The following is a 26,869-nucleotide window of genomic DNA, read 5'->3' as shown; positions in this document are numbered from 1 at the left end:
AGGACACAGGGACATTAAGCAGGGAAAGATGAAATCGTGGTATCTCTTCCCACCCACCACCCACCTCCATCTCCTACTCCTATCCCTTGCCCCAGGCCTGGCTTCCAGAGTACCTTCAGTTCCACAATCTGAGAGGTCACATGCCACATCAGGTTTTCACTCAGGAACTTCATGCCATAGGGGCCCAGGAGTTCAGCCAAGGCCCGCATCTCTGCAAGAGAGTTATAGAGGTCCAGGAGGGGGGCTTTAGGGGGCACTGGGATGTGGACAACACAGGTAGAGAGTATTCTGAACATTGACAATGACTTTCATCCAGGAAAGGAAGTGGGAAGTTGGGGAGCAAAAGTGGCCTGAAGTCCTGCGAAATTATTCTGGTGACAGGTCTGGTCTGCCTGTGAGATGAATCAGCTTCTCCCCTCTGGTACTCACACAAAGATTTACCACAAGTGATATTTACTTTATATTCTTCCAGAAATCTACACTTTTCCAAGTCCCTTCCTGTGGTACCTGGGTTGCTCTTGCTGGGCTAGCTGTACTAACTTTATGAGTTGTAAGACCTTAAACAAGTCACTGATCCTATCTGAGCCTCAGTTTACTTCTCTGTAAAATGAAGAAGTTAGTATTTGCCCTGAATATTTCACAGAGTTGATATGAGAGTAAATAAGATACCATTATAAAAACCTTAGAAACTTATAGATAGGGTGCCTGGGTGGCTCAGTGGGTTAAGCCGCTGCCATTGGCTCAGGTCATAATCTCAGGGTCCTGGGATCAAGTCCCACATTGGGCTCTCCACTCAGTGGGGAGCCTGCTTCCTCCTCTCTCTCTGCCTGCCTCTCTGCCTACTTGTGATCTCTCTCTCTGTCAAATAAATAAATAAATAAAATCTTTTTTAAAAAAAAGAAACATAGATATTTATGATTAAAGGATTGTCATTATGATAATTATTGACAGCCCTCTGAAGTATATGACACATCCTTCTGGTTTAACAGACATGGGAGAGTTAATTAAGTGCTTGTCCAAGGTCACTTACCCAGGTTAAGGGCTGGTACCTGAAACCTACCGTGATGTCCTACTGCCCCTTACTGTAGATACCACAACTGGTTCCTTATCTAAGGTCTGGGGTCTTCGATGTTCCCCACCTCTGCTTCCCTCACTGTCCAGATTTTTCTATCCTTGAGCTACCTTTTCTTTTTTGTAATCAACACACATCCCCAGAATCCCAGTTGTTTTTTCCTCTGAATCCCTCCTCCTCTAGTCTGCCCAGATGCGTTATCTATCCCTACCCACCCTGTCTCTGGCTGTTTGTGAATTAAATGAAACCTGGCTGGGGAAATCCCCTGTTAGAAACACTAGAGGGGCACCTGGGTGGCTCAATGGGTTAAGCCTCTGCCTTCGGCTCAGGTCATGATCTCAGGGTCCTGGGATTGAGCCCCGCATTGGGCTTTCTGCTCAGCAGAGAACCTACTTCCCCCTCTCTCCCTGTTTGTCTCTCTGCCTACCTGTGATTTCTCTGTCTCTGTCAAGTAAATAAATAAAATCTTAAAAAAAAGAAAGAAAGAAACACTAGAGACAAATCCAAATAGGAAGGAGCTCGTGGATGATCTTTGGCCGTGGGCCATCCCAGGAGAGAAAACCATAAGAGACCAAAAGTAACCTCAAGAGACCAGTAGCAGAAAATTGAGTTTAATATAGTTATTAAGAGATCAGAGGGGAAGACATCAAGGCTCATCCTCTAGTCCTTGAAGTCAGGCCCAGTTGATCTTGGGGTCTACCAAGGACAGAGGAAGTGGAACTGGTGAGAGCCCTATCTGGATGAAATACTACCCATAGGCCTCTCCTATTTACAGTAGGAAGAACTGAGTTGAGAACTAGAAAAAACACTTCCTACCTGGTCAACTTGCTAATGCTAAAATGGCTGGCAGAGAGGAAGAGGAGCAGAACTGCCTGCTCTAGAGAGAAGACACACCCATCCCCCAGCTCAGATCCACCAGTGTTCCTTACTCTAGTCTTCTCAACTCCAGGCTTGCAACCCTGGGGCATCCTTCTCTTTCCATCTATCTATTTTTACAGTAGCATTGCCCCATCACCATGGTAACTCAGGGAAATTGGGGTGGGGGTGGTAGAAGGGGGAACCAGGCTTACCTCCTGCTGCTCATCAGTTGTCAGCAAGACCTAAAGCTGATTTTAGATGCTGCCTACAGTTTGTGGGTGGAGTTGATGAGAGGGGACATCTGAAACCTCCAACGGGCAAAGAGTAGGGTCTGCTTACTGATGGAGTCCGACTGAGGGTAAGAAGGGGATGGAGTTGGACAACAGAGCTGTGTGCTCTTCCATAACACCTCCCCTCAACCAAGGAAGGGAAGAATGGAGAAGGCAGGATCATGGAAAGATCCCCCACATGCCCCAGACAACATGCAGGATCCATGATTTATACGGAGGTAAGAGGAAGGTGGAAGCAGTACAATAGTTCATCAATCAGTCAGTAAAACAAATCCATTGAAAGGATCTATATGGCTGCCAGCCCTCTTTAAAAAAGAGAACTCATTCAGTCCACAATCTTTTCCCACTGGCCTTGAGACACCAAAGCACATCTACACATTGGGAGGCAGTACTAAATATAACTAAGCACCCAGGTTCTAGAACTTGACTGCCTTGAGTTGAAATCCCAGTTCTACCATTTATGAATGGGTGACTTTAAGCAAGCTCCTTCAGCTCTCTGGGTCTCTGTGTCCTCGTCTGTAAAATGATGGTATTGAGAGTACCTATCTCAAAGCCATTGTGAGGATTAAAGGAACTAATACATGTGAACCGTTCAGAACTTAGCCCACAATGAACATAGCCCACAGTGAACATCATCTGTTATTTTATCATCATTGTTACACATTAGCAATCCAAGCTCTAGCTAAGTAAGGCCCTAAAATTTATCCCTAAGATAGAAGATGCCATGACATCAGAACTCTATTTAATAATTCCAAATATCAGAATGTCCGCCTTACATTCAACCTTTACACCTCATTATATGCCCCACTCTTTATTCTGTGTAGAAATGGAAAATATTCACCACCCTTCTAAAAATAAACCCTTTCACTGACTTGAGTGGCCTTGTCTAGCTCCTACATCTCCTCCCATTTTCCCTCTCCACCTGCCACCCCCAGGCCACTCCTCAATTCTGGGTCTCACTTAGAATTCTCTTTATTGTCCCTAACATGTAATCTCACAGAGATGCCGAGGAGCATACAGAATGAGCCTCTGGGAAGGTAGGAGAATTTAGATGAGTTCTGTAGGCTGAGGTCCTGTACTGAGGCGAAAGGCTCAGCTCCTTGCAAGGAGACCAGGCCCTGGACTCACCAGAGATGTCAGAGAACTCCTCTGCGCTGAAGTTCTGCTCCCCCTCTCTGGGAAGGCTGATGAAGGCCTGCATGGCTGGGGAGAGGATGATGGTCCCACTGCTCGCCTGTCGAAGCAGACTTTCTAGGTACCTACAAGATTGGCCAAGAAAACACACAAGATTAGCATTCAATCCTTTCTCCATTGCTCCCTACCACTGCCACTGGGCTCAGGAAGAGAAACTCTGCCAAAGGCTGGGATGGGGAGAAGAGACTCAAAGAAGACAGTAAAACACTCTAATTATCACCCCAAGCTATTGGCTCAAAAACAACTGGCAGTAATGTAATTCTGCTTCTCCTCCAATCTACAGGGTATTTCACTGGGCTGTCAAATGTAACAGTGGGCACTCCCTCCCTCACCCCTGCTCTTTTTCCAACTGTTCTCACCCCTCACCCTTGGCCTTTCTCTGTCACGTAAGACAAGCCCAAACTGACAAGAAAAAAATTCCTACTAATTGGGGTCCTTTGAAACATACTTAGCCTCAACCTCCCCAGTAAGAACATTGGACCGATAACCTAGGATTCTGGAAGCAGATCCTAAGTCAGACCTCCCGCACAGACAGAAGCCTTGTGAACACTGGACATCCGGTCTCCAGATATTTCCCCCGACCTCCAGGCAAGCTGAAAAACCCTCCAGGGGCTCGGGGTCATGATCCCAGGGTACTGGGCTCGAGCTCCATATTGGCCTCCCTGCTTCTGCTTCTCCCTCTCCCACTCCCCCTGCTTGTGTTCCCTCTCTCACTGTGTCTCTCTCTGTCAAATAAATAAATAAAATCTTTAAAAGAAAAAAAAAAAAGGAAAGGCCTCCAGCCACTGTCAGCAAAGGAGGGCACGGACGCCACTCACCCAGCCACTGGCTCTGGGCCCAGGTCCTACAGAAGTCACAAGCTAACCACGGGTGGGCCAAACCCAGCCATCAAAGGTGAGTTTATTTTTTCTTTTAATTTGAATTTGTTGTCAAAATTTTGAAACTGGGAGATTTTACATTACAAATAAGATTTTATTGGGGCAGTGATCAGGTGGAAGTAGGGGGTGGCCACCTGCCAGTCTTTCCCCAGCTCAGGGGGTTATTAGCCGCCAGGCTCCTGCTGAACTGATATTGGAATCAGAGCGCCACCCAGTGGCTTGGGGAGGTAGGACTCCAGCTCCTTTCCATCCTTAAAGCCTCAAACGAAATATTGCTAATTCCTACCTCCTCTCATTTTGGAGAGGAGGGTCCCTTCCTATTCAAAGCAATCTGTTAGACTTGACATGGTCATGACAGAGGTGAGGTAACAGTATTCTGGAGATACGGTGTTAGATAGTTTTCTGGGAAAGAAGCTGAACAAAAAGAGAAATAAAAGAACTTCAGAAAGAGGAAGAGAGAGCATTTGAAATTAAAACAGTGAGAATCCAGAAAAGGAAGATTAAGAACTGGAGCTTAAGAGGAAAAGGGTCAGGGGCGCCTGGGTGGCTCCGTCGGTTAAGCGTCCAGCTGTTGATTTCAGCTCAGGTCTTGATCTCAGGGTCATGCTCTCAGGTCAAGGGATCCAACACTGGATTGGGCCACATGTTCAATGGGGAGTCTGCTTGGGACCCTCTCCCTCTCCCTGAGTCCCTCCCCCCACTTGCACCAAAGTACTAGTGCACGTGCTCTCTCTCTCTCTCTCTTTCTCTCTCTGTCTGAAATAAATAAATAAATCTTAAAAAAGAGTGGGGGAGGGAAAAGTTCAAATTTCTGCAGAGTAGATGAATGGATGTTACACGGAAGGTCCCCTGTGGACAGAAGGGGATCTGGGTTTGCCCTCCCGCTTATTGCTCTAGTCCTCAAGCAGAAAGAAGCCTATATTTGGGGGTCTGTGACCCTGGGAGCTAAAATGCCTGGACCGAGTTCTGACCATGTAATGAAAAAAGTCCTAACAAAGAGGTAAGGAGGTGGAAGAGGATAAGCAACACTGACCAATTTGTGTAGAGAGTGGTGATCGTCTGTTCCCCACAAGAATCCAATGGCTGTGTCTGCTGGAGGAGGGCATTGCGGATGACTCGGGAAACATCAACACCCACAAACTGGGCCAGTGTCTGTATGAAACTGATATATGCTTTGACTCCTGCCAGCAGCTCAGAAGGCCTTGCGATCTCCTGGGTCGTGGCATTGTAGCCCGCCAGCCACACAATGGCTCTGGGTGACAAAAATCATAATCACAGTCACAATATCAAACACAGTAACGGCACATTTCTACTGCTTCCAGGCACGGTGCTGTGATTTAACTACAAATAGGATCTCCTTTAAATCTCATAGCAACCCAATAAGGTAGGCACTTTTATCATTCCTGCTCTGCTCAAACCCTGCCCAGGTCCCCCCTCCCACTCAGAATAAAAGTCAAAGTGCTTACGATGACACAGAAACACCTACACAGTGTGCCACTCTCCCAACCTCTTTAACCTCACATACGACCCATTTGCCCCTGGCTGCTTCTGCTCCAGGCGTACTGGCCTCCCCTGTGTCCCTGGAACATTCCAGGTAAGCTCCCACCTCAGAGCCTTTGCACTGGCTAGTTCCTCTATCTAGAATGCTCTTTTCCCAGATCGTCACACACTTGGCTTCCTCACTTCCTTCAGGAGTTTACTCAAATGTCACTTTCTCAAGTGGGCCTTCCCTGGCAACTTGAGGGAATATACTACATATTTCAAAACAAAACATAGAAGACTAAGGGATTATTCAAAATAATTCTTCCACTCATTTCCCTAATTGCTAACTGAAGTGCTCAAATCCAGTATCAGAAATGTTTCTCCTACGTCACGGGGTAGTGAAAAGAGAGGCACAGTGGAAGGAAGGGAATCTATTTTATCAAAATCTATGTATGTCAGGAAATTTATACTCATTATGTATTACCTTTAATTCTATACCAATGCTCAATTACAAGGTAATTCTCATTATAAGGTAAATATCATTATCCTTATTTAAAAGGTTGGAAACTGGGACGCCTGGGTGGCTCAGTTGGTTAAGCAGCTGCCTTCGGCTCAGGTCATGATCCCAGCGTCCTGGGATCGAGTCCCACATCGGGCTCCTTGCTCAGCAGGGAGCCTGCTTCTCCCTCTGCCTCTGTCTGCCATTCTGTCTGCCTGTGCTCGCTCTCTCCCTCTCTCTCGCTGATAAATAAATAAAATCTTTAAAAAATAAAAATAAAAATAAAAGGTTGGAAACTAAGGCTCAAAAAGTCAGAATCCGGGGCACCTGGGTGGCTCAGTGGGTTAAGCCACTGCCTTCAGCTCAGGTCATGATCTCAGGGTCCTGGGATCGAGTCCCGCATCGGGCTCTCTGCTCGACGGAGAGCCTGCTTCCTCCTCTCTCTCTATCTGCCTGCCTCTCTGCCTACTTGTGATCTTTCTCTGTCAAATAAATAAATTCTTTAAAAAAAAAAAAAAGAAAAAGAAAAAAAAAAGTCAGAATCCTTGCTCCAGTGTATTTCCCGAGGGTCAGGATGTCAACACAGGTCTGCTGACTGCAAAAACCCCTCTCACTCTACTAAGCCAGTGGTGATCAGTTCTGGTTGTCCCCCAAAACTGCCTGTAGAAAGTCTCAGACGCTTTTCGTTAGTTGGATTTTAATAAAGATACTTGAGGCCTATGCCAGATCAGCCACATCAGAATGACCACCAAGATGAATCGAACAGAATCCAGCTTTCAGAATGATCCTACTAGGCCAGCATAGAAGACAAGGAAAGAATGGTACCTGTTGAGTCTGGCCTCCAGATGGCTGCTGAGATACTCAGAAGGGAAGATGGTATGTTCAAACACAGAGAAGCTGTGTACATGATTCATTGTCAGTGCCAATTCTGTCAAGTTTAAGTGTAGCTTGTCCATGCTGGGAAATTGAGAAAGTAAAATGAGCCTTGATTACCAATCAAAGGCCCGTCAAAATGAGCCTTGATGAGCGCCAGGGTCTGGCACTACCTGCTCATATCTGGGAAGGATATGTGACCCTCAGACCCTTTCATCTTCTAGGACTCCTAGACCAGTACACACCGATGCTGCCTTCAAAGGCAAAGGAGAAAATTCACATGTAAGTACTCTCCCCACTCTCTGTCGTTCCTCACCACCATTTCCACGTTCCCTTGCTATACGTCCTTCCCTCTTCCTTGCTCTCCCTTCTTTGAGGAGTGCCACCTTGGCCCTCAAGGGCCCAGATCCTCACTTGGTGACAATGCAGCGATTCTTCCGGTGACTCTCAGCTCCAGGCTTGTCCCTCTCAGGCTCTCCTTTCCTGGGGCTCTGCTTCTGCTTCACTGTTTTCTTATTCTTGGCCTTGCTGATGGTAGTAGCACAATGCTTAGGCAGGAGCTGTAGGAACAGGCACAAGTGAGTAGAGAAATGAGATTCCTTCCTAGAACTGTCAAGAAGCTCATCTAACAGGCCCTCCACTAAGCTCTCTTTTTTCATTTTCTGCCTTTCTCTTTCTTTGCTTCTAGCATCTCTTCCTCCAAGGGGGGCCCACTTGAACTGCACACTCTTCTTTCAGTTTTTCCTAAATATCCCTCATGGTTAGGGCTCAACGGCTCAAAATGGCAGTGTCTTTTATGGATCAGATCATCAAGTCCCTGCCCACATCCTGAGAAAGAGTCCTTCCTTATGAAAAAATTCAAGTAAAAGAATAGGATCTAAGAGCTCCACTCAACTGCACTTTCTTGAATCTTCCAACCTGAGGAGAGAGTTGTTTTTGCTTGTATGGAATGACCATCTACATTTCCATATATTCCATCCCATGGAGTCAGCCACCCATTCTACCGCCGTTCTCCAGAGACTCAGAGCTCACAACATGACCTGAACTCTTTTTCCTTTTTTTTTTTTTAACAAAATAGCATATTTCTTGCTAGGTAGTTTTTTTTTTTTTTTAAGATTTTATTTATTTATTTGACAGAGAAAGAGAGACTACAAGTAGGCAGAGAGGCAGGCAGAGAGAGGGGGGAAACAGGCTCCCTGCTGAGCAGAGAGCCCGATGCGGGGCTCAATCCCAGGACCCTGAGACCATGACCTGAGCCAAAGGCAGAGGCTTAACCTACTGAACCATCCAGGCGCCCCTCTTGCTGGATAGTTTAAACACCAATTCTGTATCCCTTCTCTCAACCAACCCAGTCAACTGCACAGAAAACGTAAGACAGCATTATATATTCCAGTATCTTCTTCAAGGTAATCATCTTAGAACCCTCTCCATTTAACCCAATGCTGCTGAGCATGTGCAGAACATGTCTGGAAACTCCCCACTCAGGATTACTCTCAGAACAACATAAGAGCCATGAGAAAACTGGTTTTGTTACTTCACAGGCACACTAAAAGATGCGACACTAAAGATATGTCAACCCTGAAATGGTGCCAAAATATCTGCAGTCATTTCTGAATGTAGTAAAAGACATAACCCCATTAGTAATGGCAACATCACCAATTACTTATTGGAAACGATAATTACGGAGGGAGCAACACTCACTTGGTTGCAAAAGTTCTGGTGTTTGAGAAAACAATTACTCAATCATGTTTTCGTCATCCTTGATGGAGCACTGAGCAAATCTCTTTAAGTGTGTCCCTTGCATGTAGTAGGTATTCAAATTGAGTGATGAATATACTCATAATCTTACTTACTTGCCTATCTTCTTTGCATTCCTTATTTAAATTTCTTTCTAATATGTATTTGCATTCCTTTTTCCCTTAAATCAGGACATTCCCCCAAGGGCAGGGATTGTGTCACCTCCTTCTGGGGCCCATCCTAAAACCCAGCACAGAGTTTAGAGCCCAGTAAGTACCAAATAATATTGCAGCTAACATCTACTGAGAGCCGTGTACTAAATATTTAACATGCTCAACTTCATTTCATCTCTAGGATATCTCTATGAAGGAACTATTTTTATGCACATTTTACATATGAGAAGATGGAAAGGTTATGTAAGTAATAATATTAACTGTCCGTATGTATACACAACACGCACGCACATGCACACACACATACACACACACACACATCCTGGCTCATCCTTCTCCCAAAGTTGCTACAAAACCTGACTCAAACCCAGGAAGGGTGGGTAGTCTAGGAAACCTAGAAGACTCCAGGGCAACAGCAGAAGAAGCTCCTCATTTTCAAATTTTCTGAGATTTAGATTGAGTTCAGCATGACCAGGTGCTATGTATGAGTCAGTCAAGGAAAGGGAGAGAGGGGAAAACAAGCAGATAAGGACCAGAAAGTAGTCCTGAGGATAAACACAGAGGAGGGGCCTGGAAATGTTCACAGGGCCCCAGATTAGGGTGCAGATGGACAGAAAGGGGAGACAAGATGTGATGTCAGGGGCCACTGTCCTAACTATGTGTACACAGAGCAGAGAGAGGAGAGGAACGAAGTCAGAACGTTAACTCATCTCCCAGAAGTCTTCAAATGAGAGCACAGATTTTGCTGGTGTGCAGCTGTTCAAATAAGAGTATTTTTTAGACACCTCTATCTAGTCCTGAGGGAGTAAAGGAGTAAAGACTGAAGGGTTACACCAAGAAAAGAAACCTGCCATAAACTCAAGTACACAAAAGCCCTAGCCCTACTTGGGAGACAGGGCTAGAGAACTTGGGTGTTTGAGAGGAAGACAAGGGAAACAGAGGGAAACTGAAATAGAGACAGAACTCTGAGCCTACCTGCTCACTCAGGTTTCGTTGTTCAGCACAGATCTCTAGGACGCAGTTGCTGGTCTGCTTGGCCAGCTCTTCCAGGAAGGAGTTGCAGTGATGAAGGCCGTGGTTCTTCAGGTGGGGGTACTTTGGGAAAAAGGAAGCAAGGAAGAAACTGTCATCACCAAAACAGCCACTTCTTCCTCATAATCTGCTCTGATCCCCTGGCCTGAGCTGCCACTCCTTCTACAGAAGAAGAAACTCAGACCCAGAGATAGGACACATTCTACATCAAGCTGAGATATTTAGGGACACATGTCACATACCTATGTGCCCTTCTTATGACCAAAACCAGCGTTTGGAATTATGTTTTGGGGAATAAGGTTGAGATGTGATTAGAGGAATGGTAGAGCTTGGAGTCCAGGGAACCCACCTCCTCTGGGCACATCTCATGTGTGCAGTGGACAAAATGAGCGCAAATCAGGGGGAAAGCAATGGCATAACGCAACATGGTAGGCTCCTCCAGGGTCATGGCAAACATCTTCTCAAAGGTGCGGAGATGGAAGCTGCAGAGAAAGGGGAAGGAGACTTAGAACCAGGGTTAGGTGCTGATCCCTTCCAGCCAGAAAGAATATTCATTCTTTCAGCAAATATTTACTGATCTTTACCCCTCCCTCCTTCATTTCCATACTCTTGTTTGTTTTTTCTAAGTGAGGTCTATGCCCAACATGGGACTTGAACTCATGAACCGGAGAACAAGTCATATGCTCTACTGACTGAGCCAGCCAGGTGCCCTACAATTTCCCTACTCTTAACATCGACAGGAAACCAAGAAACCTAACAGTTTTAGACCTTTATTCTGGACCCCATGGCAGTTTAGAGCGGATCTTCGCTCCCCTATACAAAATTTGCTATTCTTCCCTCAGAACCTCTGTACAATTTGGGCCATTCTTCCTAATTTAGAAATCCTTCAGTAATATTAATCCACATCCCTCCCAAAAATTGCCCAATCAGGCTTCAGGAAACTTTCTCAGGTTAATTCGGTGATACTAATCTTTCCTCAACCCTATATCCTCTCAACGTCATGCACTCTTTATACACTTTCTTATGTTTGCAATTAATATGTTGATGTCCTTTTCACATTTGAGTGTTTATCTCCCCACCTACACGGAATGCAGAAAGCAGAGTCAACATATTGTGCTGCTTGTTTGATCTGCCAAAGGACACAGTTATGTACAACAGTGGGCACTTGATAAATGCTGAATGATACCTAGGAAGGCAAACTAAGTTTCATCCTCCAAAGGCCCTGTTCTCCAGCTCTCTCAATTATTTTCAGCTCTCTTTACTAAAATTCCACATTTTCCATGTCTCTTTTAAATCACAATGTCCCAAGAATAAAAAGAAGCTGAAGAAGTTTCCAAAGATAATAATGTGGGAAAAGCCACACTAATGAATTATCCCAAGTAATTATCCTGAAGAAAGCCAAAACAAAAAGAAGCCATCCTCAAATTCCTATCACTTAGTAGAAGCTGGAATGAGAGAGTTGGAGCATCTGTCTGTAAGGAGGCCCCAAAGATAAAAGGTTTTCCCATCTATAGGAAGGAACTGCTATTCTCCACAGAGGCCAGGGAAGAGATCAGGTCAAACGATAAAGAGCTTGGAGGAAGGACATACCAGAAAGTAGACAAGTCAGAAGTTTCCACCAGTATGTTCTCTACTGAGTCCAGCATTCGGGAGTGAAAGACAATGAGGTTCATCACCTTGGCTAAGTCAGCGTTCTCGTGCAGGTGCAAGGGAGCCTTAGCCACACTGGTATATGCCTATGGTTGGTGTTGGGAAAAGAATGAAGAAGAACAAGATCAATGAAAAGAACTGTCCACCTTGGAACTACAGTTTGGCTAGGGTTTGTCCTGCCAATCAGCAGTTTTCTTTCTTTCTTTCTTTCTTTTTTTTTTTTTTTTAGATTTTATTTGTTTATTTGAAATGGAGAGAGAGAGTGAAGGAGAGCATAAACAGGGTTAGTGGCAGGCAGAGGAAGAGGGAAAAGCAGGCTCCCCACTGAGCCGAGAGCCTGATATAGGGCTTGATCCTGCGACCCTAAGATCATGACCCGAGCCAAACGCAGATGCTTAACCAACTGAGCCAAGGTGCCCTTCAACCAGCAGTTTTCAATGTTGAAACACTCTATACAGTAGAGATTAGGAAATAAAATAGAAGGGATTGTTGGGGAGGGAGAACTCTCAGAATGGAGAACCATTAGCAGGAATAGACCTACCTGTAGACGGAACCAGTCCAGCCTCAAACCAGAGAATTCAAATTTTTCTCCACTCTCAACTGCAAGAAAAACAGAAGTTCAAAAGAAAATAAGAAAACAGCACCCTATATCCAACTCCACAGAATGGTAGGTCCTTTTCAAAGTCATATTGTCCCATTCCCTGGCTTGGGATCAATATTTCTAGAACAATAGATGTTTGCTCTTATATAGACCTCTCCTCCTCCACGACCCTCCAGTTACCTTGTTTGAGATTCAGGGAGGAGAGAGTACTGACGAATGAGGACATTATAATGGACTCCTCCTCAGGACACACAGACAGGTTCTAAAAGAGAAGTTGGAGTTGCCATGAAGCAGGTAGAGTTTCCACCAGGATAGAATCAAGAACCAGAATTCTCACTCCGTGCATGCAGATACAAGAGCTGCTAAGCACCACAGAGAAAGAGCTAAGCAAGAGGCTTCCCTGTCTTGCTAAACCCAATTTCTCTTTATTTTTCTCTGCTATTTCTATGTAGCTTCATGTAGGAGGGGGAAAAAAAAGACTGCGGAGATTATTCGTGGGTTTTTTTTTCCTCTTTTACCAAATGTAGAGAAGAAAATTGGGCTTTTTGACACACAATCTACAGAGCATGAGACTCAGCCAGGGTGGCCCCCAAGGGGAAATGACTGGGCATCGCCTTGACCTTTCCAAAGTAGAGGCAACTGAACTTACTTGAATGACGTCACTCAGCACAAGAGCATCAAATCTAGCCAGGTACTGAAGGTGGTATTGCTGTATCACTTTGATGTGTCTTCGGACCAGAGCCCTGATCTCCTCCAACAGGAAAAGCAGTTCTGCAATGCTCCTACGAAGTCAAGGGTGAGAACAGGGAGATTAAGAGACTAGAAATATCAACTGAGACAAAGGCAATGCAGACACTGAGACCTCCCAGGTCATTTGATGTCTCCCTGTCCCTTTCCCTGGGCCATCTAAGGTCAAGATTCTTAACCATGTTGAGTACTAACGAGTCAGCATAGTCCTCAGGGGTCTTTGTCTTGGTGACGTTTTCTGTGTGGCGAACCAGCCAGGTTACCTCATCACGGATGAAGGACAGGGCCATGAAAACATAAAGGGCCTAAGGAGAGGACAGGGTCTATGAGAATTTTCAACCTGGAAAACAGATTTCAAAGCACAAAGAACTATCATGACAAAACATGGATGGATGGATACCATTGTGTAGCCAACCCCAGCAATAGTGTCCAATAATGAACACAGAGACCCGCAAAAAAAACCCATAGGAAACAGAATCAGATATGGTCATATGTTGACATTAGCGCACAGCCGATTCTTTTTCATCCTATTAAATCTTAGAAATATTTACTAGGCATTTATGAGATTTAAAAAAAAAAAAAAAGCAGCAAGCTGTGTCTTCAATTAGTTCATGTTCAAATAGAGGATAAGACAAGTACACAAATAGCTATGATATACTACCCCCTGATGGTGCCCCAAAAAGAGATTCAAGAACTTTTGGGCGACTCCCAGAAGATTCAAATGAATCAGCATATACATATACAAACAGATCAAGAAAGCCTCAGAAATACAAAAACTCCTGAATGCCAAGTCATTCCACACCGCCACCCAACCCCCCCCACACAGAGAGACTTTTATCATTGGCTGTTATCCCCCAGTCAACATTTCTCTTTCTTGCCTTGGGACCCAGCAGTCCTGGCTCATCAGTTAACACACTCTCCAGCTCCTTCACGGCCATCCGCAGAAACTGGCGTCGTTGACAGTGGAACTGGCCACTAAGAAAAGAAAGTGGAAGCTAGAGACTAATGCCTCTCCCATCCTTAAAAATCTTCCTAAGGCATTTAGGAAGGGGGGTCAGGTAGGAAGAACGTTCAGTGCCACAGTTAGACTTCGTAAGAAAACATAAGAATCTGTGGGGCAGCAGCAAGTTCTTGGGTTGAAGCAATAAAGCTGTACAGAACCTGGGGGTGGCTTAAGTGAGAACAAAAGTCCAGAGAGATTCCTATTCCATCCCCTCTTGGAGGGCCCATTCCCCACCTTTACCTGTTCGCAATTACATGTTCCTTGCTTTCCTTGATGTCTGCCACTCTCTTGCCATACCTGAGGATTGACACAAACACAGCAGCGTGGGCCACACCACTGATTAGAAGCCTTGTCTCACCTTCCCAGTCCTGAGAGATTCCAAATCACAGCCTATGTAGGGCAAGCAAGGGCAGCCCTCACTGACAGGATCTGTGCAAACCCAGCTGTGCCCCCCCTCCCCCCGCCCCTTGATAAGAGACTCACAGAGCTTAGAGATTATCCTGTTCTCTTCACTGTTTTGCAGATGAAGAAAATCACCTCTAGGAAAGAGAAATGACTTGCCAGGAGTTACACAGGGTTTTAGTGGCAAAGCTGGGACTGGACTTCTCGTCCCGTGCTCCTGCCTTATTGTCAGGCCAAAGTCCTCTTCCAGGTTTGAGGGAAATAAAAGAGGCCGAGCATAAATATGACATGGGCCCTGTCCTTAAGTAAGAACAGTTACTCCAGCTCTCTGCTGGGTCCCACCCATCTCCTCTTAGAATTTTCCTTTATCAGTGATCTCTTTGTCACTTTAAACTCTCTGTCTTGGCTGGTTGATCCTCTTCTTCCAACACAGGAGTTCAAATCCTCCCTCATCCTGAAAGACCCTCACTTGACCCCAACCATCTCCTGAACTTTCCCATTCTCCCACACTACCAAACTCCTCCAAAGAGATCCTTAAATGCTTTTTACTTCGTCACCCTTCACTGACCCCTGAATCCCACAAGGCCTTTGACACTAAAAAACTGCTCTCTTTAAAGTCCATGTGAACAGCTGAATCACTAAATGGCCTTTTCATTGTTCACTGTTATGTTTGACTCTCCTGACCATGTCTCTTTTTTCTCCTAGTGATCCATGCTCAAAACTCCCACATTACCTTAGGCTCTGTGTTTTCCCTATGTTCCTTCTATCTGTCTCCTCTTGTGGGCATCACTGTTGCCACTGCATTAGTCAAACATCATAACCTGTCTTTTCCCTTCTCCAAACAGCTCTCTATTGACCTTGGCACAGAATCAAAGAAATGTAGGGTTGGAAAGTATCTTAATTAAATCAGGATTCAACTCCGTGGCATTCCTGGGGGATATTTATTTCAACCTCTACATGGTATGATGGAAAGCAACAGGATTAAGAGTAAAAAAAATCTGGAGTTATTTCGTAATTCCATATTAACTGAGTGACATTAGATTGAGCTCCATTGTCTCATCTACTAAATAAAATTTAATACTTATACCTGAATATAAGTAACATGAATATCAAATTAGATCATTTATGCCAAACAACTCCCTATGCTATGAATCTTAACATTTTAGTTGTTGTTCTTCAAACATGTCTTCCATTTCTTAAAAGCAATAATCATTAGAAAGTTTTATAGGTATGGGGGCACCTGGGTGGCTCAGTGGGTTAAGCTTCTGCCTTCGGCTCAGGTCATGATCTCAGGGTCCTGGGATCGAGCCCCGCATCGGGCTCTCTGCTCAGTGGGGAGCCTGCTTCCCCCTCTCTGCCTGCCTCTCTGCCTACTTGTCATCTGTCTCTCTCTCTCTCTCTGTCAAATAAATAAATAAAATCTTTAAAAAAAAAGTTTTATAGGTATGTAGATATGGATGCAGATACAAACCCAAAACCACTCCTGTAACTTCTAATTATTAATCCTACATTTACTCTCTCTTAACGCTGAGAATGGTTTATTTAATGATTATACCATCTGTTGAGTGTATGAGGAATAAGTATTCTCACAGACTGTAGATAATACATCTGTTTGGAAGGCAATTTGGTAGGAGCTATTAGAATTTGAAATATAACTGGGTGGCTCAGTAGGTTAAGTGTCTGACTTCAGCTCAGGTCATGATGTTGAGGTTCTGGATTGAGCCCCACACCAGACTCCCTGCTCAGCAGGGAGTCTGCTTGTCCCTCTGCCCCTCCTCCTGCTTACATGCTCTCTCTCTCTTTCAAATAAATGGAATATATTTTAAAAAATAAAATAAAATAAAATTTGAAATATGCATACCCTTTACCCTAGCAATTCCACTTCTGAGAATCTACCTAATAGAAATGTTCACAAAGATACATGTCTAAGAATGTTCATTACAGAATTTTTTGTAACGATATTTTTAAAAAAGGAAACAGTCTCAACTATGTCACAAAGAAAGAACAGTGGAAACAGTTCAAATGTGCATCATAGGGGATTAGGTAAATAAATTATGCTTCAACCTCATAACAGAATACTATGCAACTGTTAAAAAGAATAAGATAATTGTCTACAGCCTGATATGCGCAGATACCCAAAATAGAGTAAGTGAAAAAAATCAAACTGCAGAATGTAAAACAGAGTGTGGATCCTCTGCTCTTTAAATATTGCTTCTATAAGGTTGAAAACACATGCACAGCTTTACATGTTTATATATACACAGAAGCATCTGAAGGACATATGCCAAACTATTCTGGGAGATGAGACTATAGACAACTTCCACTTTGTATTTTGTGCATGTTTGAATTTTAGTTTACAACTGTAAAAAAACAATAAAAGTATTTGACCCCTTCCTCAATCCAACACCTCTTTCTCTTTATAGTTCCCTATTCTTCCTTATACAAACTTCTTCAAAGAGTTATTTGCTGGGCACCTGGGTGGCTCAGTGGGTTAAGCCGCTGCCTTCGGCTCGGGTCAGGATCTCAGGATCCTGGGATCAAGTCCCGCATTGGGCTCCCTGCTCAGCGGGGAGCTTGCTTCCCTTCCTCCCTCTCTGCCTGCCTCTCTGTCTACTTGTGATCTCTCTCTGTCAAATAAATAAATAAATAAAATAAAATAAAAAATAAATAAATAAGAGTTATTTGCTAAATTTGTTATCTCCCATTTGCTTCTAAACCTATCACAACCCAGCTTTCAGTACTCAACTTGAAGTCCGCCGGAGGGACACTAAGACCAACTTTATAGCCAGATCCAATGAACATTTTTCAGCCCTCTTTTTCTTTTTTTCTGACCTGTTAATGTTATGTAAGGTAAAAAACTGATCCTTCCTCCTAAGAATGCTTTCTTCCCTTAATTTCTGTCTTCCTTCTTCCCAAGACCCCTAAAAAATCTTAAAATAAGATTAGTTGGCTCCCACATCTCACCCTTTCCAGCTGCTAAACAAGTCTTCGGTGACCTTGTGCACCTGGAGCACGTCCTCCCGGATGAGGGTGATGTACAGGGAGCCCTGTAGGCACAGCTTCCACAGCTTCTGGCACTGGCTGTTGGAGTTGAGGCAGCCATTACAAAGAAGAAACCCAACTGCAGGTGGGTAGAACAGTGCAGAGGAAGACTTTTAGAATTTTCTATCCATGTAATGTGCTGCTACAATTGATTCCCAACTCATCCCATAAAACTTACTGATAATCCAGCGCTCCATTACTTCCACAGACAGGTACTCACAGGCCATCTATGAGAAGAGAGGCAGAGATGGTCAAGCCATTATTGAACTCGGTCTTTCCCTAAAGACTGAGGCTGTCAAGATAAGGGCGTCAAACTAAATTTAAGTACCAAAACCAACTTTTATTTTACCAGCCTGGATCAGGGTACTTTGATAAGCCAAAAGCTGGGGAACCTCCCAATAATGGAAGTGAGGCAACCAGAAGCAAAAACAAATACAGTTGAGAAAAAAAAAAAGAGGAGGTTAGGCTGGAAGTCAGGACAAATAAAAGGTTTAACATAACTTCTCTTCAACAGTTCATAAAAGCAATACTCAAAACGTTCACATGATTTCTCCCTCTTATGGATTCTTTTACCACTTCAAGTAGAAATCACTCATTTGACATTTCTCATTCATCTTGTACCATCCCTTGTCTTTTTATGACTGTATGGCATATGTTCCCCTACAAGACACTAAGTTCTTTAAGCACGGCTGTTGGGCCCATAGTAATTGAACAAAACTATGTGTTAATTGATGTTCAAGTTCCTGCTAGGCTGAATAGTGTCTAATGACTCACTTTCATCTACCCATTCACTCTATGATTAGGTATTAAATTCTTTCTATGGGCAAGCACACACTAATCCCTGTCCAAACAAAAGCTCCAACCCAACCATGAGTTTTAGCTACAAGAGGTGATCAATTTAGATACACATCCTAGAAGAGGTTTAAAGCACTCTTAGAGGTGATATTTCCTGAAAGAAGCACCCTCTACAGAGATGGCCTTGGCAAAAAGAATGCCATCCCTGACAAGAGGAGAAGGGAACCTACCGTGTCTGAATTAGCAGGGTTGATCATGGCCGGGGGAGTGCTGATAAGACTCAGAAGCTGGGCACTGCGCCATTGCTCAGCCCCCTGGCTCCTCCGGACAAAAAGGAAATGCAAAGAGAGGAGGGCTTCACTCACAGCCTGTGGGGAGAAACAAATGAATCCTTAGTGTCAATGATGAGGACGATATACTTCCACCGGAGGAATTCCCCACTCTCTTAGGGAACTTGCCTTTGTGTGAGGCCCAAACTCCTCTGTCAGCTTCTTCAGAGGTTGGTCATACTCTAAGACCATCTGCCCCAGACGGGCAAAACTGGGGTCACTGGAAGAAAGCATAGGAAAGAAGAGTTACAGGTCTCCTTTAACCATGATATAAACTCTCGTGTTTGCATGTAGGATAAAGATGCATACCTGGGCTAACATTCCCCTCTACCTCCAAAGATATATATACTGAACTGTGAATTACATACATAGATAACCCATTCCAGGCCCAGGTGCATTAAGCTATTCGAAAGAACTATATAATTTGGGACAGGTCCTTGAAAGTTTCTTATAAGCACCCAAAATGGTGTTGAACATAGGATAGATACTCTATAAATTCATGTTGATTAGTTGTAATTCAAGTGATATGCCTAGACCCAAATTTGTATGCAACCCCAAAAGATATATATTTATTCAAGCTAATGGGTAAGGCATGTGCCTAGGTATTCATGTAGACAAATAGGAATACACATCATACATAGAACAATGTGTCACAGCCTCCTCTGATCCCTCTAGTTTTCATTTTTTTAGCCCTCAAGTACTTTTATTTGCACTAATGGAGGGGCACAGAATTTCAGATAATCCAAAATCCATTTATACTTGGCTTCAAATGTATTATCATATATTACTTACCTCTAATGGCCTTACCTTGCTGATATTATTCCTACCAATACTAAAAACAAAAAACAAAACAACAAAAAAACAACTTTCATTTCCTTTTGCAATAACCTGAAAAGCATGGTGGAAGCCAGACCAGGATTAAAAACTGATCAGAGACAATGCAAATTGGATAATCCACTAACAGATATTCAAGAGTTAACTATATGTAAACAGGCAGTACACTTGTTGAAGTATGCCATTAAAAGTATTTTTTTGTGTGGGGGGGTGGTTTTTGTTTGTTTTTTTGGTTTTTTTTTTTTTTTTTTTTTTTGGCCTGGGTCATCACGTAGATTACAGGTTCTCAAATGAGAAAACATGGCTTCTATTTCCTTTATATCCTTGTACCTCATACCACCATGTACGAGATTCTTCATCTCCTGTACCCCCTTCACTCACCTGTGCCCATGCAGCATCTCGTGGGCACAGTTGTACATGCCAATGAGGACTCGGCGGTCTTCAATCCGTGACAGAAGTAAAATAACTGAGGTGTAAGTCACAATCAAGTCCAGGTAACTCCGAGTGAAGTCAAAGTTGAGATTCTACAAGGAAAATACATAGGAACCCAAGAACAGCAATGCCAATTAATCCCTAATTCGCCAACCATTCCAGAGAGTGCCAAAGAGACTCTGAGAGGGTCTCTTTAGAAGGAAGACTGGCAGGATGAGAAGGAGAAAATCAGAATAATAGTCAAGGGTTAAAAGTGAGCTCAAGACACAAAAAGGCCAGGAGATATGGTAGCATTTGGAGGTTAGAAGAAGGGCAATAAGAATATTTTTGTCATTTTTATATTAAATCATATGGCTGATTTACTTAATATACACAAATATACTTTAGCTTTAACACTTGATATAAAAGAATTACAATCCTAGTATGAATAATACAGTATATTAAATTATAATCCTGAAGGAATAGCCATTCCTCCAGTCCCTTCCCAACCCACACTGTCCCAACCAAGACCTTTTCTATGGCTCTGAGGATAGGAGAGAATTAAAAGAATCTTACAATATCAAAATGGCACTGGCAGGCATCAATGGTGTTGAGAAGTTCATATACATGATCCTGGGGGTAGAATTGGAGAAGAGAATGAATAAAGAATAAAGAGAAGATGACTTGTAATACTAGAATTTTAAGGGAAAGTTTCTTCCCTTATATAGGTCCTAAACAGCCACCAAATAACATAAGGAAGCATTGCTGAATAGAAGGAGCTCCTTCTCAGAAAGCCAGCAGTAGACCCCTATCAAACTTACCCTACCAAATGCTCATATTTCCACAGGCACAGTTCATCAATAGATTATGGACACTCTGACTTTATCATCCCAATGTCCCCTTCCTCCACAAAAGAGGATTACAAAATGAAGATCATCTGATAGGCTCTTTTATTTAAATTCAGTTAATTAACATACAGTGTATTCTTAGTCTCAGAGGTAGAGATCAGTGATTCATCAGTTGTATATAACATCCAGTGCTCATTACATCACAAGCCCTCCTTAAAGTTCATCACCTGGTTCCCCATCCTCCCACGCTTCTCCCCTCCAGCAACCCTCAGTTTGTTTCCTATGGTTAAGAGTCACATATGGTTTGTCTCCCACCCTGATTTCATCTTGCTTTATTTTTCCATCCCTTCCTCTATGCTCCTCTGTTTTGTTTCTTAAATTCCACATATGAGTGAAATCTTTGATAACTGTCTTTCTCTGATGGACTTATTTCACTTAACATAATACCCTCTAGTTCCATCCACATTGTTGCAAGTGGCAAGATTTCATTTTTTTGGTGGCTGCAAAATATTCCACCATTCATTCATATATATATATATACCTTCTTTATCCATTCACCTGTCAATGGACATCTGGGTTCTTTCCATAGTTTGGCTATTGTGGACATTGCTGCTATAAACATTGGGGTGCAGGAGTCCCTTCAGATCACTACATTTATATCTTTGGGGCAAATGCCTAGTAGTGCAATTGCTGGGTCATAGGGTAGCTCTATTTTTTACTTTTTGAGGAACCTCCACACTACTTTCCAGAGTGGCTGCACCAGCTTCATTCCCACCAGCCGGGTAAGAGGGTTCCCGTTTCTCCCCATTCTCTGATAGGCTCTTTCTAAGATACCAGAAATCAGACCCAGTTTTTTCTTGGATTCCATCTCCTATTCTCATTAATCATTAACAAATGGAACTACTACCCAATTCTCTATATGTTTCTATTTATAGACCACCTACTATATGCTAAGTACTTAATAGGTAATTTATTCTTACGCATGATCACAAACTAGTGAGGGATAGTATCAGAATTAGAACATGGAGCCCATGATCTTCCCTCTATACTACATGACTTCTGAACCTGTCTAGCTCTATGTGGCCTCAATTACTAGGAGGGCCTTTCTGCAACTTCTTGCAGCTCAATTCCCACAAGTTAATGTTAATGGAATTAACATTTGTTGGCCTCTAACCTTATTATATGCTCGATACTGAGCTAGATGTTTTCCATGCATTATCTCATTTAATTCTCACAAATACCTCACATAGTAAATCTTAATCCAATTTACAAAGAAACTGAGATTCAAAGAGTTTCTTGTCTAAGATCATATACCTGGTAAGTGTTTTGTTTTGTTTTGTTTTTTCAAGATTTTACTTATTTATTTGACAGAGAAAAAGAGAGAACAAGCAGCAGGAACAGCACACAGAGGGAGAGGGAAAGGCAGGCTCCCTCAGCAGGGAGCCCAACACAGAGCTTGATCCCAGGACCCCGGGATCATGACTTGAGCTGAAGGCAAAGGCTTAACCTACTGAGCCACCCAGGCACCCCCTAGTAAGTATTAAAGCTAAAATTCAAAACCGGGTCTATCTGATAATTCAGAGCCTATCTACTTTACAATGCACAACATCTCAGTGTCTCTATTATCCCTCTTGCCCTAAATGAGCCATACCATACACCTTGGCCTCAGAACTTTACCAATGCAACAGTGTCCTGAAATCCCCTCTGGACTCCAGCTTTTCTTAGTGAGAGACTTTTTCATATGAATCCAGCCTTCTTTCAACCACCCCCACCAATGCCTACCTTCTTCCTAACCACTACTCTCAATTCCAAGATTAATAACCTCTGAACTGGGGTACATGGGTGGCTCAGTGAGTTAAGCCTTTGCCTTTGGTTCAGGTCATGGTCTCAGGGTCTGGAATCGACCCCCACATCAGGCTCTCTTCTCAGCGGGGAGTTTGCTTCCCCCTCTCTCTCTGCCTACTTGTGATCTCTCTCTCTCTACCTACTTGTGATCTCTCTCTCTCTCTCTGTCAAATAAATAAATAAATAAATAACTTCTGACCTGAACTTCCTTCAGGTTTTACAGTTTTCTGTGGCCCCACTTCTCTTTTCATTATGTGTTGAGTGGCTTGGATTAGCCCCCTCAGGTAGATATAGGGCATCCAAAGCAGGGTTCCATACTCTTGCATCATTGAAGAAATACTATGATACCATCACAAACTTGGATTGCTCAAATGGCTAAAATTTATGTCATTTCTTTTTTTTTAAGATTTTATTCATTTATTTGACAGAGAGAAATCACAAGTAGATGGAGAAGCAGGCAGAGAGAGAGAGAGAGAAGCAGGCTCCCTGCTGAGCAGAGAGCCCGATGTAGGACTCGATCCCAGGACCCTGAGATCATGACCTGAGCCGAAGGCAGCGGCTTAACCCACTGAGCCACCCAGGCGCCCCTGTGTCATTTCTTAAATGCAGAAACAATACATGCTCACAGAAAAATTAGAAAATACAAACGGGCATAATTTTAATTAATGTTTAAAACCATTCAAAATTCCATCAATTAGAAGTTCAAATTTCTTTATATGCATGTTTATCCAGGTAAATATACATATTAGGGACATCTTATGTCTTACTGTATTATAATTTGCTTTTACATTAAAGAACATATGAAGAATAAAAAACGAATATACAAAGAACATTTTTCTATGCCAATTGACATAAATATATATTATCATCTTTCACAGCTGTATATTCATTTGTAGGCATATACTCTATATATTGGATACATCAATTATCAACTTGTCATTTTTTTTAAGATTTATTTATTAGTGAGAGAGAGATAATGTGTGTGTGCGTATGCATGCATGCACATGTACAAGTGCGGGGAGGGGCAGAGGGAGAGAATTCCCAAGCTGACTCCCTACTGAACCAAAGCCATACTCAATCCCAGGGCCCATGAGATCAAGACCTGAGCCAAAATCAGGAGTCAGAAGCCCAACCGACAATGCTACCCAGGTACCCCTCAACTTGTCCCTATTGTAACGTAGCAGAATACATTCTTTTTTTAAAGAGTATATTCTTTTACATATCTTTGCACTTCTGATTGTTTCTCTAAAAATAATTTCTAGAAAAAAAAGAATTTCTAGAAGTAAAATTAGTAAATCAAAAGTATGTTTTGGGGCACCTAGGTGGCTCAGTGGGTTAAGCCTCTGCCTTTGGTTCAGGTCATGATCTCCGGGTCCTGGGATCGAGCCCCACACTGGGCTCTCTGCTCAGCAGGGAGCCTGCTTGCCTCCCTCTCTCTGCCTGCCTCTCTGCCTACTTGTGATCACTCTCTGTCAAATAAATAAATAAAATCTTAATAAAAAAATGAACATTTACTAAAGAAGGAGTAACCTCTGAAGGATAATGCCTACACTGGGGACCTGGAGTGGTAGAGCTCACCCGAAATTCCATGACATCCACAAATGACTGGTAGTAGTTGGTAAGGAATCTAATTATCTCAGCTTTTTCCCGATGTACTGGTCCTAAATGTTGCTGAGAGAAACACAAAACAAAAATTTTAAAACACAAAATAAGAAGACAATTGATCAAAGTAACCCAAGAAGAATAGGAGTTATACCTAAAACACTTTTTAAAAAAGATTTTATTTATTTGTTCGACAGAAAGAGAGAGAGCACAAGCAGGGGAAATGGCAGAAGGAGAGGGAGAAGCAGACTCCCTGCTGAGCAGGGAGCCTGATTCAGGGCTCAATCCCAAGATCCAGAATCGAGACCTGAGCGAAAGGCAGATGCTCAATCGACTGAGCCACCAAGGCGTCCCTACAGAAAGCGTCTTGAAGAGGCTTGAAGTACACTGACAGACAAAGTTGGAAAATATCCGATGCTCTGAAGGTTTTGAACAGGGGAGGTTCTCTAGAAAGAATGATGCATGTGATCCTGACTAGATACAGAGTGCTAAAAGAGAGGAAATTTCAAGGTCCCTTTTAGTCAAAGAGGCTTACCATTTATATTAAAGTCAAAAGAGGCAGAGTGAGAAAATGCTACAGGTACAATGATAAGAAATCTAGAGCTTTTAGTAAGGGAGAAGTAAGGGATATTTCAAGAGAGGCATAACTCTAAGGTAATTAGCAAAGAAACAGCTGGAAAGAGAAACAGCAGAAAATATATGCACCCTGCTGGGTTGATCAAACTGTCTTCTTCTATAAGAACAGAGTGTTCTCATGAAGCTTGCAATGGAGAAAGGGGAAATGCTTTGCTCTAGCTTACCCTGCAAGGATCCCAACTTATCTCAGAATTCTCAAGACTACAAGAACCTGAAGCTCTGTGACTGAGCCCAAGAAAACTGAAAGAAGGCTACTCCATCCCTTGCCAACTTCTAAGAAAGGCAGTCAAAAGAGGCAAGTTTAAGCCACCCAAGTGTAGAGTTATTTCAGAGAAAGGGACAGGGGGAACCAGGTTCTCACCGTGCTGTTTCGGACATCTATGTTGGGAAATTTCTTGTTGATATACTTGAGAGAAGATTCCATGGACTTTTCCAGTAAGAAAGGTGGCTTGGATTTGGGGTCTGAACAAGTCTGTACCAATAAAACACACCATATTTTTACTCTTTCTCCCTCCCCTCCAAACATACTTCTTCCTGATGCATTCATTTTCACACAGTCTTTCTTATGGAAAGAGAATCTGGGAATTCATTACAAAAGCATAACAGTAGAGGAGAAACAAGTGTCAGGGCATGAAGCCAACTATCAGTAGAGCTAAATAACCTGGGTATCTTGTCTTACCAAGAGGAGTTCAGTGTCTGCTCGGCCCCAGTGCTAAGAGGAAACTCTCTCCCCGCCCCCCAGCTAAAGCCGGAAGGAGTGAGAAAAGCAGCTGCTTGGGAGTTAGACTTCATGGGTGAATGTGTCACAATGTCCATATGTAAGTGTCTCATCCCAAATGGCATTTGTGGGGGATGTTGTGTCACAGAAACCAAGTTCCTGGTGATTTTTATTACAAAATGCATGAAAGTTCCCTCTCTCTATTTTCTCTTCCAGAAACTGCCTGTTCTTGCCCATCTTTATCTCTTTACTTCCCTAGGCCAGTCCCTTGCCCCCTAGCCTGATCCTGTCCCCAGCATCTCTCAATTCCAGAATTCCTATCCTAAGCACACACACACACACTACAGCATGAACTCTCAGACACTGTGTACCTCAGAAGGCACCAACCCATATTTTATTGAAATATTGTATCTATTTTTTCCTTGTAGGAAAGTCCATGGAAAAGTTTTTGCCATAGAACAACTTTGGATATCTTCAGAGTATGGGGGATCAGCAATAAACAATGAGACCCAGACTTCTAGACCCCAAACATTTATTAAGTGACTCAGAACAAAATTATTTCCTATCCCCGTATACCCAGCAGAAAACAGACTCTCACTGGGGCAAGAATTATACCTAGAAAAAGCCTCCCTTCCGCCTCATAGGCTGGCCTACATAATCCAAGTGACTGAAAGCCAGTTAAACCAGTGGGGAAAGAAGATGGTGTCTAACCCCTGGAACTGCCGGCCCCAGAGTCCCCTGCCCTACTATTGCTGGAATAAATGGCACTAGTCCAGTTGCTCATGCTTACCTTCTTGATGTTATACATGCGGATGAGAACCCCCTGACCTCGATCATTCAGGATAGTGAGCTTCTCGGCTAATTTATGCTGGTAGGCAGAGGTCAAAGACATGATGGCCTCCGAGAGAGAGGAGTATCCAGACAGCAATGTCGAATCTCCCCAAACACTTTCAGCTTGGGTGGTGACACCCCCTGGGCGGAGGGACACAGCCTGGTTGGTGCGCTGGTCTTCCTGTTGCCTCTACAATTGGCTCATGGGTAAAAGCAGTCATTACAGCTCACAGACCTTCAGAATCTTCTTGTGCTTCCTCTTGCACACTCAGCAGCAGACATTTCCTCTTTTTAGCGGTGCAGCACTTTTGGTAAAACTATGAAGCGGGTGGAGGCAAGGGAAAGGAACAGGCTTTGAAGGCTCTTCCACAGCCTGGTACGAACCTTTTTGGCCTTAACCCTTCACTAGCATCCTATAAAAAGCTCAACCGGACAAAAAAACTATCGACCACCCCACGCCCATACACCTTTATACTACTTCCTCTTT

General features: G+C 43.3%; 1 protein-coding gene across 1 annotated transcript in view; it reads right to left on the bottom strand.

The window, feature by feature from the left end:
* Positions 1 to 26,486, bottom strand: part of NCKAP1L (NCK associated protein 1 like) — a 39,752-nt gene extending 13,266 nt beyond the window's left edge. Inside the window, exons 1-23 of the mRNA XM_059403329.1 lie at positions 26,342 to 26,486; positions 25,195 to 25,305; positions 24,174 to 24,266; positions 20,479 to 20,535; positions 19,873 to 20,015; positions 18,787 to 18,877; positions 18,559 to 18,696; positions 17,712 to 17,760; positions 17,456 to 17,612; positions 14,330 to 14,386; positions 13,965 to 14,061; positions 13,282 to 13,391; positions 12,989 to 13,121; positions 12,520 to 12,601; positions 12,280 to 12,338; positions 11,679 to 11,824; positions 10,438 to 10,570; positions 10,032 to 10,151; positions 7,561 to 7,706; positions 7,099 to 7,230; positions 5,326 to 5,544; positions 3,349 to 3,479; positions 114 to 211 (exon numbers count right to left, since the gene is read on the bottom strand). Coding sequence (XP_059259312.1) covers positions 114 to 211; positions 3,349 to 3,479; positions 5,326 to 5,544; positions 7,099 to 7,230; positions 7,561 to 7,706; positions 10,032 to 10,151; positions 10,438 to 10,570; positions 11,679 to 11,824; positions 12,280 to 12,338; positions 12,520 to 12,601; positions 12,989 to 13,121; positions 13,282 to 13,391; positions 13,965 to 14,061; positions 14,330 to 14,386; positions 17,456 to 17,612; positions 17,712 to 17,760; positions 18,559 to 18,696; positions 18,787 to 18,877; positions 19,873 to 20,015; positions 20,479 to 20,535; positions 24,174 to 24,266; positions 25,195 to 25,305; positions 26,342 to 26,443 — 2,604 coding nt within the window. The 5' untranslated portion in view covers positions 26,444 to 26,486. The remainder of the gene's footprint in view (positions 1 to 113; positions 212 to 3,348; positions 3,480 to 5,325; positions 5,545 to 7,098; positions 7,231 to 7,560; positions 7,707 to 10,031; positions 10,152 to 10,437; positions 10,571 to 11,678; positions 11,825 to 12,279; positions 12,339 to 12,519; positions 12,602 to 12,988; positions 13,122 to 13,281; positions 13,392 to 13,964; positions 14,062 to 14,329; positions 14,387 to 17,455; positions 17,613 to 17,711; positions 17,761 to 18,558; positions 18,697 to 18,786; positions 18,878 to 19,872; positions 20,016 to 20,478; positions 20,536 to 24,173; positions 24,267 to 25,194; positions 25,306 to 26,341) is intronic.
* Positions 26,487 to 26,869: the final 383 nt, after the last annotated feature.

This window comes from Mustela nigripes, chromosome 6, assembly GCF_022355385.1.
Source record: "Mustela nigripes isolate SB6536 chromosome 6, MUSNIG.SB6536, whole genome shotgun sequence".
Taxonomy (NCBI): Eukaryota; Metazoa; Chordata; class Mammalia; order Carnivora; family Mustelidae; genus Mustela; species Mustela nigripes.
This window is presented reverse-complemented; position numbering and strand designations above follow the sequence as displayed.